General features: G+C 66.8%; 2 protein-coding genes across 19 annotated transcripts in view; one reads left to right on the plus strand and one right to left on the minus strand.

Moving 5' to 3' along the window:
* LOC140915480 (hexokinase-2) overlaps positions 1-1,216 on the plus strand; it is a 96,227-nt gene extending 95,011 nt beyond the window's left edge. For all 14 annotated transcript variants that reach the window (XM_073355116.1, XM_073355115.1, XM_073355120.1 and 11 more), the window contains 2 exons: positions 22-255; positions 379-1,216. In XM_073355116.1, the coding sequence (XP_073211217.1) occupies positions 22-255; positions 379-523 (379 nt within the window). In that variant the 3' untranslated portion in view covers positions 524-1,216. The remainder of the gene's footprint in view (positions 1-21; positions 256-378) is intronic.
* Positions 1,217-1,606: 390 nt separating this feature from the next.
* UNC5A (unc-5 netrin receptor A) overlaps positions 1,607-13,437 on the minus strand; it is an 89,205-nt gene continuing 77,374 nt past the window's right edge. For 4 of the 5 annotated variants that reach the window (XM_073355133.2, XM_078853960.1, XM_073355134.2 and 1 more), the window contains one exon: positions 12,099-12,818. In XM_073355133.2, coding sequence (XP_073211234.2) covers positions 12,114-12,818 — 705 coding nt within the window. In that variant the 3' untranslated portion in view covers positions 12,099-12,113. Of the gene's footprint in view, positions 2,452-4,232; positions 4,412-5,031; positions 5,197-5,519; positions 5,670-12,098; positions 12,819-13,437 lie in introns of those variants that run through there. The other variant, XM_078853961.1, reaches the window with a different exon arrangement.

Here is a 13,437-nt window from a genome sequence, read left to right on the forward strand (position 1 = left end):
GTGCCCCTGGTGTCCCCGCAGCGACGGCCTGGCCCTGCGGCAGGTGTGCGCCATCCTGGAGCAGCTGGGGCTGCACGTCACCTGCGAGGACAGCGTGCTGGTACGGGAGGTGTGCCAGGTGGTGGCCCGACGCGCGGCCCAGCTCTGCGGGGCAGGCGTGGCTGCTGTGGCGGAGAAGATCCGGGAGAACCGGGGCCTGGAACAGCTTTCGGTGACGGTGGGCGTGGACGGGACACTCTACAAGCTGCACCCACAGTGAGTGGGGGCGGGAGGGGCAGCTGGGCCTTGCTGGCACACGGGGGATCACAGAGGGTAGGGCGGGCAGTGAAGGGGGGCGGGTTGCAGGGCTTATGGCCTCACTCCCCCCTCTCTCTGCAGCTTCGCACAGGAGGTGCAGGGGACTGTGCAGCGCCTCGCCCCACGCTGCAGCATCACCTTCCTGCAGTCAGAAGACGGCTCGGGGAAAGGGGCCGCGCTCATCGCAGCTGTTGCCTGTCGTGTCGCCCACCACCAACGGGCCTGAGCCTGCCCGGTGTAGGGAGGAGCTCGGGGTCTCTGCAGGCCATTTGCACACACACCCTCCTCCACCCCCCGCCGAGGCTGCTGGGTGGGCAGGGACCGGAACCCCCCCCCCCATGGGGCAGTATCCTGTGACGAAGTGGGACTGTTCTTAATGTTTCCTCTGAATAGTGTGGGGGTGCCTCAGTTTCCCCTATACAGTTCTTGAGTGTCTGGGTGGTGGGGTAAGGGTGTATGATCACTGCAGAGCCCTAGAGAGCAGGTGTGTGCAGGGGTCTGGACACAGAGAATGGCCGACACCCTGTTTCCTGGCCACTAATGGCCTGGGCCCTTCCCCACTGCAAGGTGAGAGCTAAAGGGCTGGAGAACAAAGGAATCCAGTGACCTCCTGGCCCGGGAAAGGGACAAAGCCCAGAGGAGGGGGGGCTGGAGGGAGTTTCAGTTTGGGGCTGGCTGGGGACGAGGAGTGAAGTGCAGACGGGGTGTCTGGCTCACTGCCCCCCAAAATGGACCCGGCTGAGGGGTCCTGTTCTCTGCACCTACAAGCTATTACCAGCAGGACAGTGGGGTGGGAGGAGGTATTGTTTCATATTCTCTGTGCGTATATAAAGTCTGCTACAGTTTCCTCGGTATGCATCCGATGAAGTGAGCTGTAGCTCACGAAAGCTCATGCTCAAATAAATTGGTTAGTCTCTAAGGTGCCACAAGTCCTCCTTTTCTTTTTACAAGCTCTGTGTTAGACGATGTTCATGTCGTCTAATAAACCTTCTGTGTTACTGGCTGGCTGAGAGTCCCGTCTGACTGCGGAGTTGGGGGGCAGGACCCTCTGGCTTCCCCAGGACCCCGCCTGGGTGGACTCGCTGTGGGAAGTGCACGGAGGGGCAGAGGAGGCTGAATGCTCCGAGGTCAGACCCGGGAAGGTGGAAGCCGGGTGAGCTGTGTGTCCTGAAGACAGGCTGCTCCCAGAAAGGCAACTGCCCCAGAGTCCTGCCTGGCTTCATGGGGAGCAGATCCAGAGCATCGCCCGGGGACTCCGGGACACACCCCTCCCCGTCCCCTGTGCCTGGCGGCCGGCGCGAGCCCCAGCTAGCAATATAGATCCGATTTATTTACATGGTGCCCGCTAGCCCCCCGCCACGCGGTGCCCGCTATGTACATAAGGCCAAGTGTAAATACGCGAATGCACTTGAATACAGAATTAAAAACCGATCTTTACACAACATGGGACGGGGCCTGGCACCGCCTGGCCCCACACGGTTACAGCACGCACGACGCACAATGCCCGCTGCACACACAGCACCCGGATGGGCTGGGCTGGAGCCACGCTGCCCATCCCAGCACCCGCCAGAGCCTCCCACCCGCAGCCCCTGCCATGGCCTGTTCTTTGGCTCCAAGACGCCCCCCCTGGGGACTGGCTCTGGTGTCGGGCAGCCCCTTGGCATGCGGGGGGCGGAGGGGGCGGCAGGGGAGTCCTCAAGGGGCCCTGGGGCAGCAAGGGGCACAGCCCCCCACACTCAGTCAGTGCCAGCACTGGGGAGCTGGTGCCCACCCAGAGGTGGGGGCTGCAGCTGAGGGGCAGCCAGCTCCCTGCCCCCTGCACGGGCAGCAGGGGCACCAGAGACCCGGGCGGAGCAGCAGGGGCAGGAGCCCAGCACAGGCCCCCGGGGGTCGGAGCTGGCACCTCTGGGGCAGCAACACCCACACTGCTGCCCCGTGGCCTGTGCTCCCCGCTCCGCAGGGCCCCAGCCCCACCCCGCCCTGGCCCCTCAGCACTCGGCCTCCGAGACGGCGAAGAGGGCACTGTCCTGTTTGCCCACCTCAGCCACGGCTGCGGCCAGCTGTGCCAGGTTCCCGCTGGGGAAGTGCCGCGCCTCCCACAGGTTCAGGATCATGGCGGTCGGGCTGGCCTTCGAGGCAAAGAAGCTGAGATGGCTGCAGAGGAGAGGGGAGGGGGCGTTAGCCGGGCGCTCCATCCCCGCCCCCGCCCAGGGCACCCTCTGCTCTCACGGGCTGGTCGGCCGGGGGGGTTGGGTCCACAGGCCCAGGTGGGGCCCACTTCACCGAGTGGGGTATGCTGCCTGGGTCTCCTCCCAGGTGGGCCACTGCCCGCCCGCCCGTTCCAGGAGCCCTACCAGCTTCAGGGGGTGCAGAAAGTGGCCAAGCAGCCCTGCTCCCCGCCACCGCTCCCTGTGCTCTGCGCTGGCTCCTGGGGGCCGCGGCGGCTGGGTGAGAGGTCTGGCGCTGGGATCACTCCCTGCCCCCAGTGCTCTGCCCCCGGGATTGCTCCCTGCCTCCAGTGCCCTGCCTCCGGGATTGCTCCCTGCCTCCAGTGCCCTGCCCCCAGGATTGCTCCCTGCACCTGGTGCCCTGGCTGGAGGACGCTCCCTGCCCCTGGTGCCCTTACACCGGGATCACTCCCTGTCCCCAGTGCCCTGGCGGGGGGATGCTCCCTGCCCCCAGGATCACTCCCTGCTCCCAGTGCCCTATGTGACAAAGTGGGACTGTTCTTAATGTTTCCTCTGAATAGTGTGGGGGTGCCTCAGTTTCCCCTATGCAGTTCTTAAGTCTCTAGGGGGTGGGATGAGGGTGTATGATCGTTGCAGAGCCCTAGGGGGCAGGTGTGTGCAGGAGTCTGGACACAGAGAATGGCCGATACCCTGTTTCCTGGCCACTGATGGCCTGGGCCCTTCCCCCCTGCAAGGTGAGAGCTAAAGGGCTGGAGAACAAAGGAATCCGGTGACCTCCTGGCCCGGGAAAGGGACAAAGCCCAGAGGAGGGGGGGCTGGAGGGAGTTTCAGTTTGGGGCTGGCTGGGGACGAGGAGTGAAGGGCAGACGGGGTTGTCTGGCTCACTGCCCCCCAAAATGGACCCGGCTGAGGGGTCCTGTTCTCTGCACCTACAAGCTCTGTGTTAGACCATGTTCCTGTCGTCTAATAAACCTTCTGTTTTACTGGCTGGCTGAGAGTCACGTCTGACTGCGGAGTTGGGGGGCAGGACCCTCTGGCTCCCCCAGGACCCCATCTGGGCAGACTGGCTGTGGGAAGCATACGGAGGGGCAGAGGAGGCTGAATGCTCCGAGGTCAGACCCAGGAAGGTGGAAGCTGTGTGAGCTGTGTGTCCTGAAGACAGGCTGCCCCCTGGGATCACCCCCTGCCTCCCAGTGCCCTGGCAGGCGGGATGCTCTCTGCCCCCAATGCCCTGCCCCTGGGATCGCTCCCTGCCCTCAGTGCCCTGTCCCTGGGATCGCTCCCTGTGTCCTGCCCTGGGATCGCACCCTGCCCCCAGTGTCCTGGCGGGGGGATGCTCCCTGCCCTCAGTCCCCTGCCCCTGGGATCACTCCCTGCCCCCAGTGCCCTGTCCCTGGGATCACTCCCTGCCCCCAGTGCCCTGCTCCCAGGATTGCTCCCTGCCCCCGGTGCCCTGCCTACGGGATCGCACCCTGCCCCCAGTGTCCTGGCGGGGGGATGCTCCCTGCCCTCAGTCCCCTGCCCCTGGGATCGCTCCCTGCCCTCAGTCCCCTGCCCCTGGGATCACTCCCTGCCCCCAGTGCCCTGCCCCTGGGATCACTCCCTGCCCCCAGTGCCCTGCTCCCAGGATTGCTCCCTGCCCCCGGTGCCCTGCCCACGGGATCGCTCCCTGCCCCCAGTGTCCTGCCCCTGGGATCGCTCCCTGCCCCTGGTGCCCTGGCGGGGAGACGCTGTCTGCCCCTGTACCTGTCCAGGTGGAGTTTCTGGGCCAGCGTTCTCCAGTCAGCCCCACGGGCGCAGGGCGTGTCCAGGCTGCTGATGATCTTCTGGCGGATGAGGAAGGGGATCTTGAAGGCACTGGGGCCCACCAGGGCTGGGCAGCCGGCCTCGCTGTCGGGCACCAGCCAGTCCGAGAAGCTCGTGTCCTAGGTGTCCAGCAGGGAGAGGGGTGAGCAGGGAGGGGACCCACAGCCCCGAGCGGCAGGGCCCCAGGCCTGGAGGTGAGGCTGGGCGGCAGCACCCCCTGTAGATCTCACCTCTGCTGCCAGCTCCTGCGGGGGGGCTGGCACCCGCCTGCATCGTGGCAGCCTGGCCCTTGGGGCGCTGCTGCCCTCTCTCATCCGCTGTGCCCCGTGACCGGCGAGGGGCCATCCAGTGCCATGGCGATGGTCCGGGATCCCTGCTTCCCTGGCACTGGGGCCTGGCGCGTGCCCGCAGGCAGCCCCCCACCCCCGCACTGGCTACGGGGCAGCCCCCCCGCCCCCACACTGGGGCCTGGCACAAGCCCGCAGGCAGCCCCCTGCCCCCACACTGGCTCTGGGGCCTGGCACATGCCCGCAGGCAGCCCCCCGCCCCCACACTGGGGCCTGGAGCACGCCCTCTGGCAGTCCCCTGCCCCCACACTGGCTCTGGGGCCTGGCACATGCCCGCAGGCAGCCCTCCGCCCCCACACTGGGGCCTGGCACATGCCCGCAGGCAGCCCTCCGCCCCCACACTGGGGCCTGGAGCACGCCCACAGGCAGCCCCCCAATCCTGGCCCGCTCACCTTGGCGATATTGAGGTTGATGCTGAAGCTCTGCCCGTCGCCCTCCACCTGCCAGACCCAGACCTTGCAGGCCAGCTGGCAGGTGCTGGGGCTGAGACGCTCCAGCGTGAAGGTGCAGTGCAGGAAGGGCTGCAGCCCGCTCCACAGGTGGTAGAAGGGGATCTCCTGCGGCAGAGGGAAGCCGAGGGTCACTCCCGCCTGCCCTGGGTCTGCTACAGGGCTCTCGGGCTTCAGGGGAGGGGCAGGAATCCCCCCAGCCTCCCCAGGAAGCACCAGAGACCGGCCCCCACCCTGGCCGAGAGCAGGAGCTCGGGGCAGGATGGGGGGCAGGGAAGAGCAGGGCGTCCCTGCCAGCCCCTGGGGCTCCGTGCCTGCTTGGCCATGGCGCTGCTGCAGGACTCGCCTGTCCTGGCGTGGGCAGAGCTGGGCCTTGCCCTGGAGGCTGGCGGGGGCAGAGTGGGTGCCGTAGGCACAGCTGGCTCGCCCACCTGGTAGCTGGCGAGGAGTTTGCTCTTCCACAGCGAGCTGGGCATGTCGTGGATGGAGAGGCGCAGGTTGTGGTAACTGTCCTTGAAGTGCAGGACACGGGGGGCTCCGATCAGCTGCCCCCCCAGCTGCTTCTCCAGCTGCATCACCTCCTGTTGGGAGACGGACGCTCAGCCAGGGAGCGAGCCCCAGCCTGGGCCAGCCCCCAGCCCCAGCCGGGCAGCCAGCCCGGGCCAGCCCCTAGCCCCAGCCAGGCAGCCAGCCCGGGCCAGTGCCCTCTCAGCATAGGTCCTGGATCCGGCTGTGCCCAGCAGCTAGTGGGGGGAACAGAGTACCCCTCACCCCTCAGGTGCCTCCTGGCTGACCACCCCCCCCCCGCCCTAGGGTCCACAGCCTGTCCCCGGGCAGCCCTGGCCCAGTGACAGGGGTGGGCTGAGCAATGCAGCTCTGGGGGCCTCATGGCATGGGGGGAGCCCGTTGCCTTTCTCTGCAGGGCTCAACTCAACCCATCTAGGGCCCAGCCCTGCCAGGTCAGGGGGCAGCTGGGCACTGACCAGCACGGCCCTGCTGCCATAACGGTGCCAGGAGGGAGGGGAGATTGGCAGAACTGCAGGGTCTCAATGCGTGGATGAGAAGATGGGGTAGATTTATATACACAGAGAACATGAAATGATGGGTGTTACCATACACACTGTAAGGAGAGTGATCAGGTAAGGTGAGCTATTACCAGCAGGAGGGGGGGGGGAGGACCTTTTGTAGTGATAGGTTCCCCCCTCACACCCCACCCCGCTTACCTGATCACTCTCCTTACAGTGTGTATGGTAACACCCATTGTTTCATGTTCTCTATGTATATAAATCTCCTCACTGTATTTTCCACTGAATGCATCCGATGAAGTGAGCTGTAGCTCACAAAAGTTTATGCTCAAAGAAATCAGTTAGTCTCTAAGGTGCCACAAGTCCTCCTTTTCTTTTTGCAATTCTTACATTATGTAACAAAATTCTCTAACCAATTATATCCCACCACCTAAATTAATTTACACCTAGAAAAATTAATTACATAGCAGACAGAAACAATTAAAGAACCAGACAGAGATCATACAGACAAACAATAGGGAAGTGGGGACCATAAAAACAAAACAATAAAGAAATGAGGATTTCACAATCCCAACTATTGAGAAGTGATTTCTTGCCAGGCAGGTGCCATCAAACTAAGTTTTCTTTAATCATCTTAAGATCTGTTTCTTTATCTGGTGATGGGGGTACTATTAGGCCAGGATCTCCCTTTTAACAGCCTGATATGACATTGCTTTAATGTAATTTAGATAGAAAGTGAGGATGTGACTCCTGCTTCTTAGCTAATGGCTGCCGCTTGGCTGCTCTTTTAATCTGGCTGCAAACGAAGGCCTTAAGCCAGGCGTTCTCAAATTGGGGGTCGGGACCCCTCAGGGGGCTGTGAGGTTATTACATGGGGGGTCACAAGTTATCAGCCTGCACAAACCCTGCTTTTCATCCAGCAGTTATAATGGTGTCAAATATATAAAGAAGTGTTTTTAATTTATAAGGGGGGGTCTTGTCACGGAGTCCCCGGGCGATGCTCTGGAACTGCTACCTAGTAAAGGGGAGAGGATAGACGTTGATAAAGTGCAGGTAGGAACTGAGGAGAAACAGTCAAATGAAAGAGTCCCATTCAGTTACCTCACATGAAGCAGACAACTCAATACTGACAACTATAGACATGCTAGAAATGAGGTAAATACTAAGATGCGTGAACTCGAGTGCTTGGTATTAAATGAGGACATTGACATAGTCGGCATCACAGAAACTTGGTGGAATGCCGATAATCAGTGGGGCACGGTAATACCAGGGTACGAACTATATAGGAATGACAGAGTAGATCGCACTGGTGGGGGAAGCGGCTCTGTCTGTGAAAGAAAGCGTGGAGTCAAATATAGAACAACTCTTAAATGAATCAAACTGTCCCATAGAATCTCTCTGGATAGAAATTCCAGGCTTGACTGACGAGTATAGCAGCAAGGATATACTACTGACCAGGGTGGTGACGATGATTGTGAAATGCGCCGGGAGAGTAGAGAGACGATAAAAACAGAAAACAGAATAATAACGGGGGATTTAAACTGTCCCCACATTGACTGCGTCCATGTCCCCTCAGGACGGGATGCAGAGATCACATTTTCACACACGATCCATGACTGGAACCCACCAGAGGGGAGGCAATTCTTGATTTAGTCCTAAGTGGAGCACGGGATCTGGTCCAAGAGGTGACTAGAGCTGGACCGCTCGGTGATAGCGACCATAATGTAACTACATTTAACATCTGGGGGGGAGGGAGGGGACACCAAAGGAACCCACCGCAGCAGCATTTAACTTCACAAGGGGGAACGTCACAAGAATGCGGCGGCCAGGGAAACGGAAATTGAAAGGAGCCCAAGAGTGAAATGCCTCAAGCTGCACGCAGGAACCCGTAACAGAGGCTCAAACTACCTGCACACCCTAAATAAAAAACCAGTAAGAAGTCCAAAAAAATGTCAGCGTGGCAAACAGCAGAGTCTCAGAGGTTGTTAGAAGCAAAGAGGCACCCTTTAAAAATTGGAAGTCAACTTCTGCTGAGGAAAATAGCAAGGAGCATAAACTCTGGCGAGTCAGGTGTAAAAGGACTCGCTGGATGCCAGGGTACGAATCACTCGCCCTTGCCCTTGCCCTGTTCTGTTCACTCCCTCTGAAGCACCTGGCAGTAGCAGCTGGCAGCAGACAGGACATGGGGCTGGACGGGCCATTGGGCTGACCCCGTGTGGCCGTTCTCACGTAGATGGGAAGGGAACTGGCTGGGGGGCTAGGAACATGACTAAGGGCCAGAACCCTGCCAGGACTGGAGTAGCAGGGAGCTCCCCCCATGACAGCACTCCCACCCTGCTCCCTACAGCACCCCCTGGTGGGAGAGGCTGGGGCTGGAGTGGCCGGGAGTGCCCCCAGTGCCAGAGCTCCCCCCGCTCTCCATGTGCCCCCCGGATCTGGCACAGACCTCTCTCAGCTGGGCTGGGGGCACCGGCTCCTCTTTGGCAAAAGTGAGTCGGGGACAGGGCTGGGGGCAGGGCTGGGGTCAGAGCAGGGGTCAGGGCAGGGCTGACAGGCAGGGCTGGGGTCAGGCCGGGGGTCAGGCTGTGGGGCAGGGAAGGGTGGGGGTCAGGCTGGGGGGCAGCGCAGGAGGCAGGGCAGTGGGCCAGGCTATGGGGCAGGCCGTGGGGCAGACTGGGGGCGGTACCTGCAGCACGTCGGGGGTGTCGCGCAGGCAGTACATGCGGACGCTGTGCTCCAGGGAGCTGCAGGAGGCCGGGCGGGGGGCAGGCCGGGGGCAGGCTATGGGGCAGGCCGTGGGGCAGGCCGTGGGGCAGGCGGGGGGCGGTACCTGCAGCACGTCGGGGGTGTCGCGCAGGCAGTACACGCGGACGCTGTACTCCAGGGAGCTGCAGGAGGCCGGGCGGGGGGCAGGCCGGGGGCAGGCTATGGGGCAGGCTGTGGGGCAGGCCGTGGGGCAGGCCGTGGGGCAGGCGGGGGGCAGTACCTGCAGCACGTCGGGGGTGTCGCACAGGCAGTACACGCGGACGCTGTACTCCAGGGAGCTGCAGGAGGCCGGGCAGGGGGCAGGCTATGGGGCAGGCTGTGGGGCTGGCCGTGGGGCAGGCCGTGGGGAGGCGGGGGGCGGTACCTGCAGCACGTCGGGGGTGTCGCGCAGGCAGTACACGCGGACGCTGTACTCCAGGGAGCTGCAGGAGGCCGGGCGGGGGGCAGGCCGGGGGCAGGCTGTGGGGCAGGCCGTGGGGCAGGCCGTGGGGCAGGCGGGGGGCGGTACCTGCAGCACGTCGGGGGTGTCGCGCAGGCAGTACACGCAGACGCTGTACTCCAGGGAGCTGCAAGAGGCCGGGCGGGGGGCAGGCCGGGGGCAGGCCGTGGGGCTGGCCGTGGGGCAGGCCGTGGGGCAGGCGGGGGGCGGTACCTGCAGCACGTCGGGGGTGTCGCGCAGGCAGTACACGCGGACGCTGTACTCCAGGGAGCTGCAGGAGGCCGGGCGGGGGGCAGGCCGGGGGCAGGCTGTGGGGCAGGCTGTGGGGCAGGCTGTGGGGCAGGCGGGGGGCGGTACCTGCAGCACGTCGGGGGTGTCGCGCAGGCAGTACACGCGGACGCTGTGCTCCAGGGAGCTGCAGGAGGCCGGGCGGGGGGCAGGCCGGGGGGCAGGCCGTGGGGCAGGCGGGGGGCGGTACCTGCAGCACGTCGGGGGTGTCGCGCAGGCAGTACACGCGGACTCTGTGCTCCAGGGAGATGCAGGAGGCCGGGCGGGGGGCAGGCCAGGGGCAGGCCGTGGGGCTGGCCGTGGGGCAGGCCGTGGGGCGGTACCTGCAGCACATCGGGGGTATCGTGCAGGCAGTACACGCGGACGCTGTGCTCCAGGGAGCTGTAGGAGGCCGGGCGGGGGGCAGGCTATGGGGCAGGCTATGGGGCAGGCCGTGGGGCAGGCCGTGGGGCAGGCGGGGGGCGGTACCTGCAGCACGTCGGGGGTGTCGCGCAGGCAGTACACGCGGACGCTGTGCTCCAGGGAGCTGCAGGAGGCCGGGCGGGGGGCAGGCTATGGGGCAGGCCGTGGGGCAGGCCGTGGGGCAGGCGGGGGGCGGTACCTGCAGCACGTCGGGGGTGTCGCGCAGGCAGTACACGCGGACGCTGTACTCCAGGGAGCTGCAGGAGGCCGGGCGGGGGGCAGGCTGTGGGGCAGGCTGTGGGGCAGGCTATGGGGCAGGCCGTGGGGCAGGCGGGGGGCGGTACCTGCAGCACGTCGGGGGTGTCGCGCAGGCAGTACACGCGGACGCTGTACTCCAGGGAGCTGCAGGAGGCCGGGCGGGGGGCAGGCCGGGGGCAGGCTGTGGGGCAGGCCGTGGGCAGGCCGTGGGGCTGGCCGTGGGGCAGGCCGTGGGGCAGGCCGGGGGCGGTACCTGCAGCACGTCGGGGGTGTCGCGCAGGCAGTACACGCGGACGCTGTGCTCCAGGGAGCTGCAGGAGGCCGGGCGGGGGGCAGGCCGGGGGCAGGCTATGGGGCAGGCCGTGGGGCAGGCCGTGGGGCAGGCGGGGGGCGGTACCTGCAGCACGTCGGGGGTGTCGCGCAGGCAGTACACGCGGACGCTGTACTCCAGGGAGCTGCAGGAGGCCGGGCGGGGGGCAGGCCGGGGGCAGGCTATGGGGCAGGCTGTGGGGCAGGCCGTGGGGCAGGCCGTGGGGCAGGCGGGGGGCGGTACCTGCAGCACGTCGGGGGTGTCGCGCAGGCAGTACACGCGGACGCTGTACTCCAGGGAGCTGCAGGAGGCCGGGCGGGGGGCAGGCTATGGGGCAGGCTGTGGGGCTGGCCGTGGGGCAGGCCGTGGGGCAGGCGGGGGGGCGGTACCTGCAGCACGTCGGGGGTGTCGCGCAGGCAGTACACGCGGACGCTGTACTCCAGGGAGCTGCAGGAGGCCGGGCGGGGGGCAGGCCGGGGGCAGGCTGTGGGGCAGGCCGTGGGGCAGGCCGTGGGGCAGGCGGGGGGCGGTACCTGCAGCACGTCGGGGGTGTCGCGCAGGCAGTACACGCAGACGCTGTACTCCAGGGAGCTGCAAGAGGCCTGGCGGGGGGCAGGCCGGGGGCAGGCCGTGGGGCTGGCCGTGGGGCAGGCCGTGGGGCAGGCCGTGGGGCGGTACCTGCAGCACGTCGGGGGTGTCACGCAGGCAGTACACGCGGATGCTGTACTCCAGGGAGCTGCAGGAGGCCGGGCGGGGGGCAGGCCGGGGGCAGGCTGTGGGGCAGGCTGTGGGGCAGGCCGTGGGGCAGGCGGGGGGCGGTACCTGCAGCACGTCGGGGGTGTCGCGCAGGCAGTACACGCGGATGCTGTGCTCCAGGGAGCTGCAGGAGGCCGGGCGGGGGGCAGGCCGGGGGCAGGCCGGGGGCAGGCCGTGGGGCAGGCCGTGGGGCAGGCGGGGGGCGGTACCTGCAGCACGTCGGGGGTGTCGCGCAGGCAGTACACGCGGACGCTGTACTCCAGGGAGCTGCAGGAGGCCGGGCGGGGGGCAGGCCGGGGGCAGGCTGTGGGGCAGGCCGTGGGCAGGCCGTGGGGCTGGCCGTGGGGCAGGCCGTGGGGCAGGCCGGGGGCGGTACCTGCAGCACGTCGGGGGTGTCGCGCAGGCAGTACACGCGGACGCTGTGCTCCAGGGAGCTGCAGGAGGCCGGGCGGGGGGCAGGCCGGGGGCAGGCTATGGGGCAGGCCGTGGGGCAGGCCATGGGGCAGGCGGGGGGCGGTACCTGCAGCACGTCGGGGGTGTCGCGCAGGCAGTACACGCGGACGCTGTACTCCAGGGAGCTGCAGGAGGCCGGGCGGGGGGCAGGCCGGGGGCAGGCCGGGGGCAGGCTATGGGGCAGGCTGTGGGGCAGGCCGTGGGGCAGGCGGGGGGCGGTACCTGCAGCACGTCGGGGGTGTCGCGCAGGCAGTACACGCGGACGCTGTACTCCAGGGAGCTGCAGGAGGCCGGGTGGGGGGCAGGCCGGGGGCAGGCCGGGGGCAGGCTATGGGGCAGGCCGTGGGGCAGGCCGGGGGCGGTACCTGCAGCACGTCGGGGGTGTCGCGCAGGCAGTACACGCGGACGCTGTACTCCAGGGAGCTGCAAGAGGCCAGGCGGGGGGCAGGCTATGGGGCAGGCTGTGGGGCAGGCCGTGGGGCAGGCCGTGGGGCAGGCGGGGGGCAGTACCTGCAGCACATCGGGGGTATCGTGCAGGCAGTACACGCGGACGCTGTACTCCAGGGAGCTGCAAGAGCCCGGGCGGGGGGCAGGCCGGGGGCAGGCTGTGGGGCAGGCCGTGGGGCAGGCCGTGGGGCAGGCGGGGGGCGGTACCTGCAGCACGTCGGGGGTGTCGCGCAGGCAGTACACGCGGACGCTGTGCTCCAGGGAGCTGCAAGAGGCCGGGCGGGGGGCAGGCCGGGGGCAGGCTGTGGGGCAGGCCGTGGGGCAGGCCGTGGGGCAGGCCGTGGGGCGGTACCTGCAGCACGTCGGGGGTGTCGCGCAGGCAGTACACGCGGACGCTGTACTCCAGGGAGCTGCAGGAGGCCGGCGCGAAGAGTAGGAGCTTGAGGCGCTTGGCGGCCGCCATGCTGAGCGACTCCCCGACCAGGGCGAAGCGCCCCAGCTGCTCCGTGAAGACGTAGGCGGCCTGGCCCTCCAGCTGGCAGAAGTAGAGCCCCGAGGCCGGCTGCTCCCCGACCTGCAGCACGTCCTGCGGCAGAGACCCACCGCTGGGCACGTGCCCGCCCGGCCCCTCAGCCCTGCTGGGGGGCTCCGAGCGGGGACCCTCCCGCTCCCCCTGCCTGGGGGGCTCTGACCAGGGACCTGCCCCTTCCCGGGGGGCTCCGAGAAGGTACCCTCCCCCTGCCTTGGGGGGCTCCGAGCAGGGACCCTCCCCCACCCCCTGCCCCAGGGGGCTCCGAGTGGGGACCCTCCCCCTGCCCTGGGGGGGCTCCGAGCGGGGACCCTCCCCCTGCCCCTGCCCAGGGGGCTCCGAGCGGGGACCCTCCCCCTGCCCCGGGGGGCTCCGAGGGGGGACCTGCCCCTGCCCTGGGGGGTCTCCAAGCAGGGACCTGCCCCGAGCTGGGCTCACCCACCCCCTGCCCTGGGGAGCTCCAAGTGGGGACCTGCCCCTGCCCTGGGGGGCTCCAAGCAGGGCTTGCCCTGGGGGGCTCAGTCAGGACCCTCCCCCAGCCGGGCTCACCTTTCCAGTGCCCTGGGAGGCTCTGAGCAGGGACCCCGGGCCTGGCTGGTTTCTTTCCCAGACTGTGTCGGGGGAGGGGAGGGCATGTTCACCCCTGTGAGTGCCTTCGGGGTCCCTTCGGCACCAC

This window comes from Lepidochelys kempii, chromosome 8 (assembly GCF_965140285.1).
Source record: "Lepidochelys kempii isolate rLepKem1 chromosome 8, rLepKem1.hap1, whole genome shotgun sequence".
Lineage (NCBI taxonomy): Eukaryota > Metazoa > Chordata > Testudines > Cheloniidae > Lepidochelys > Lepidochelys kempii.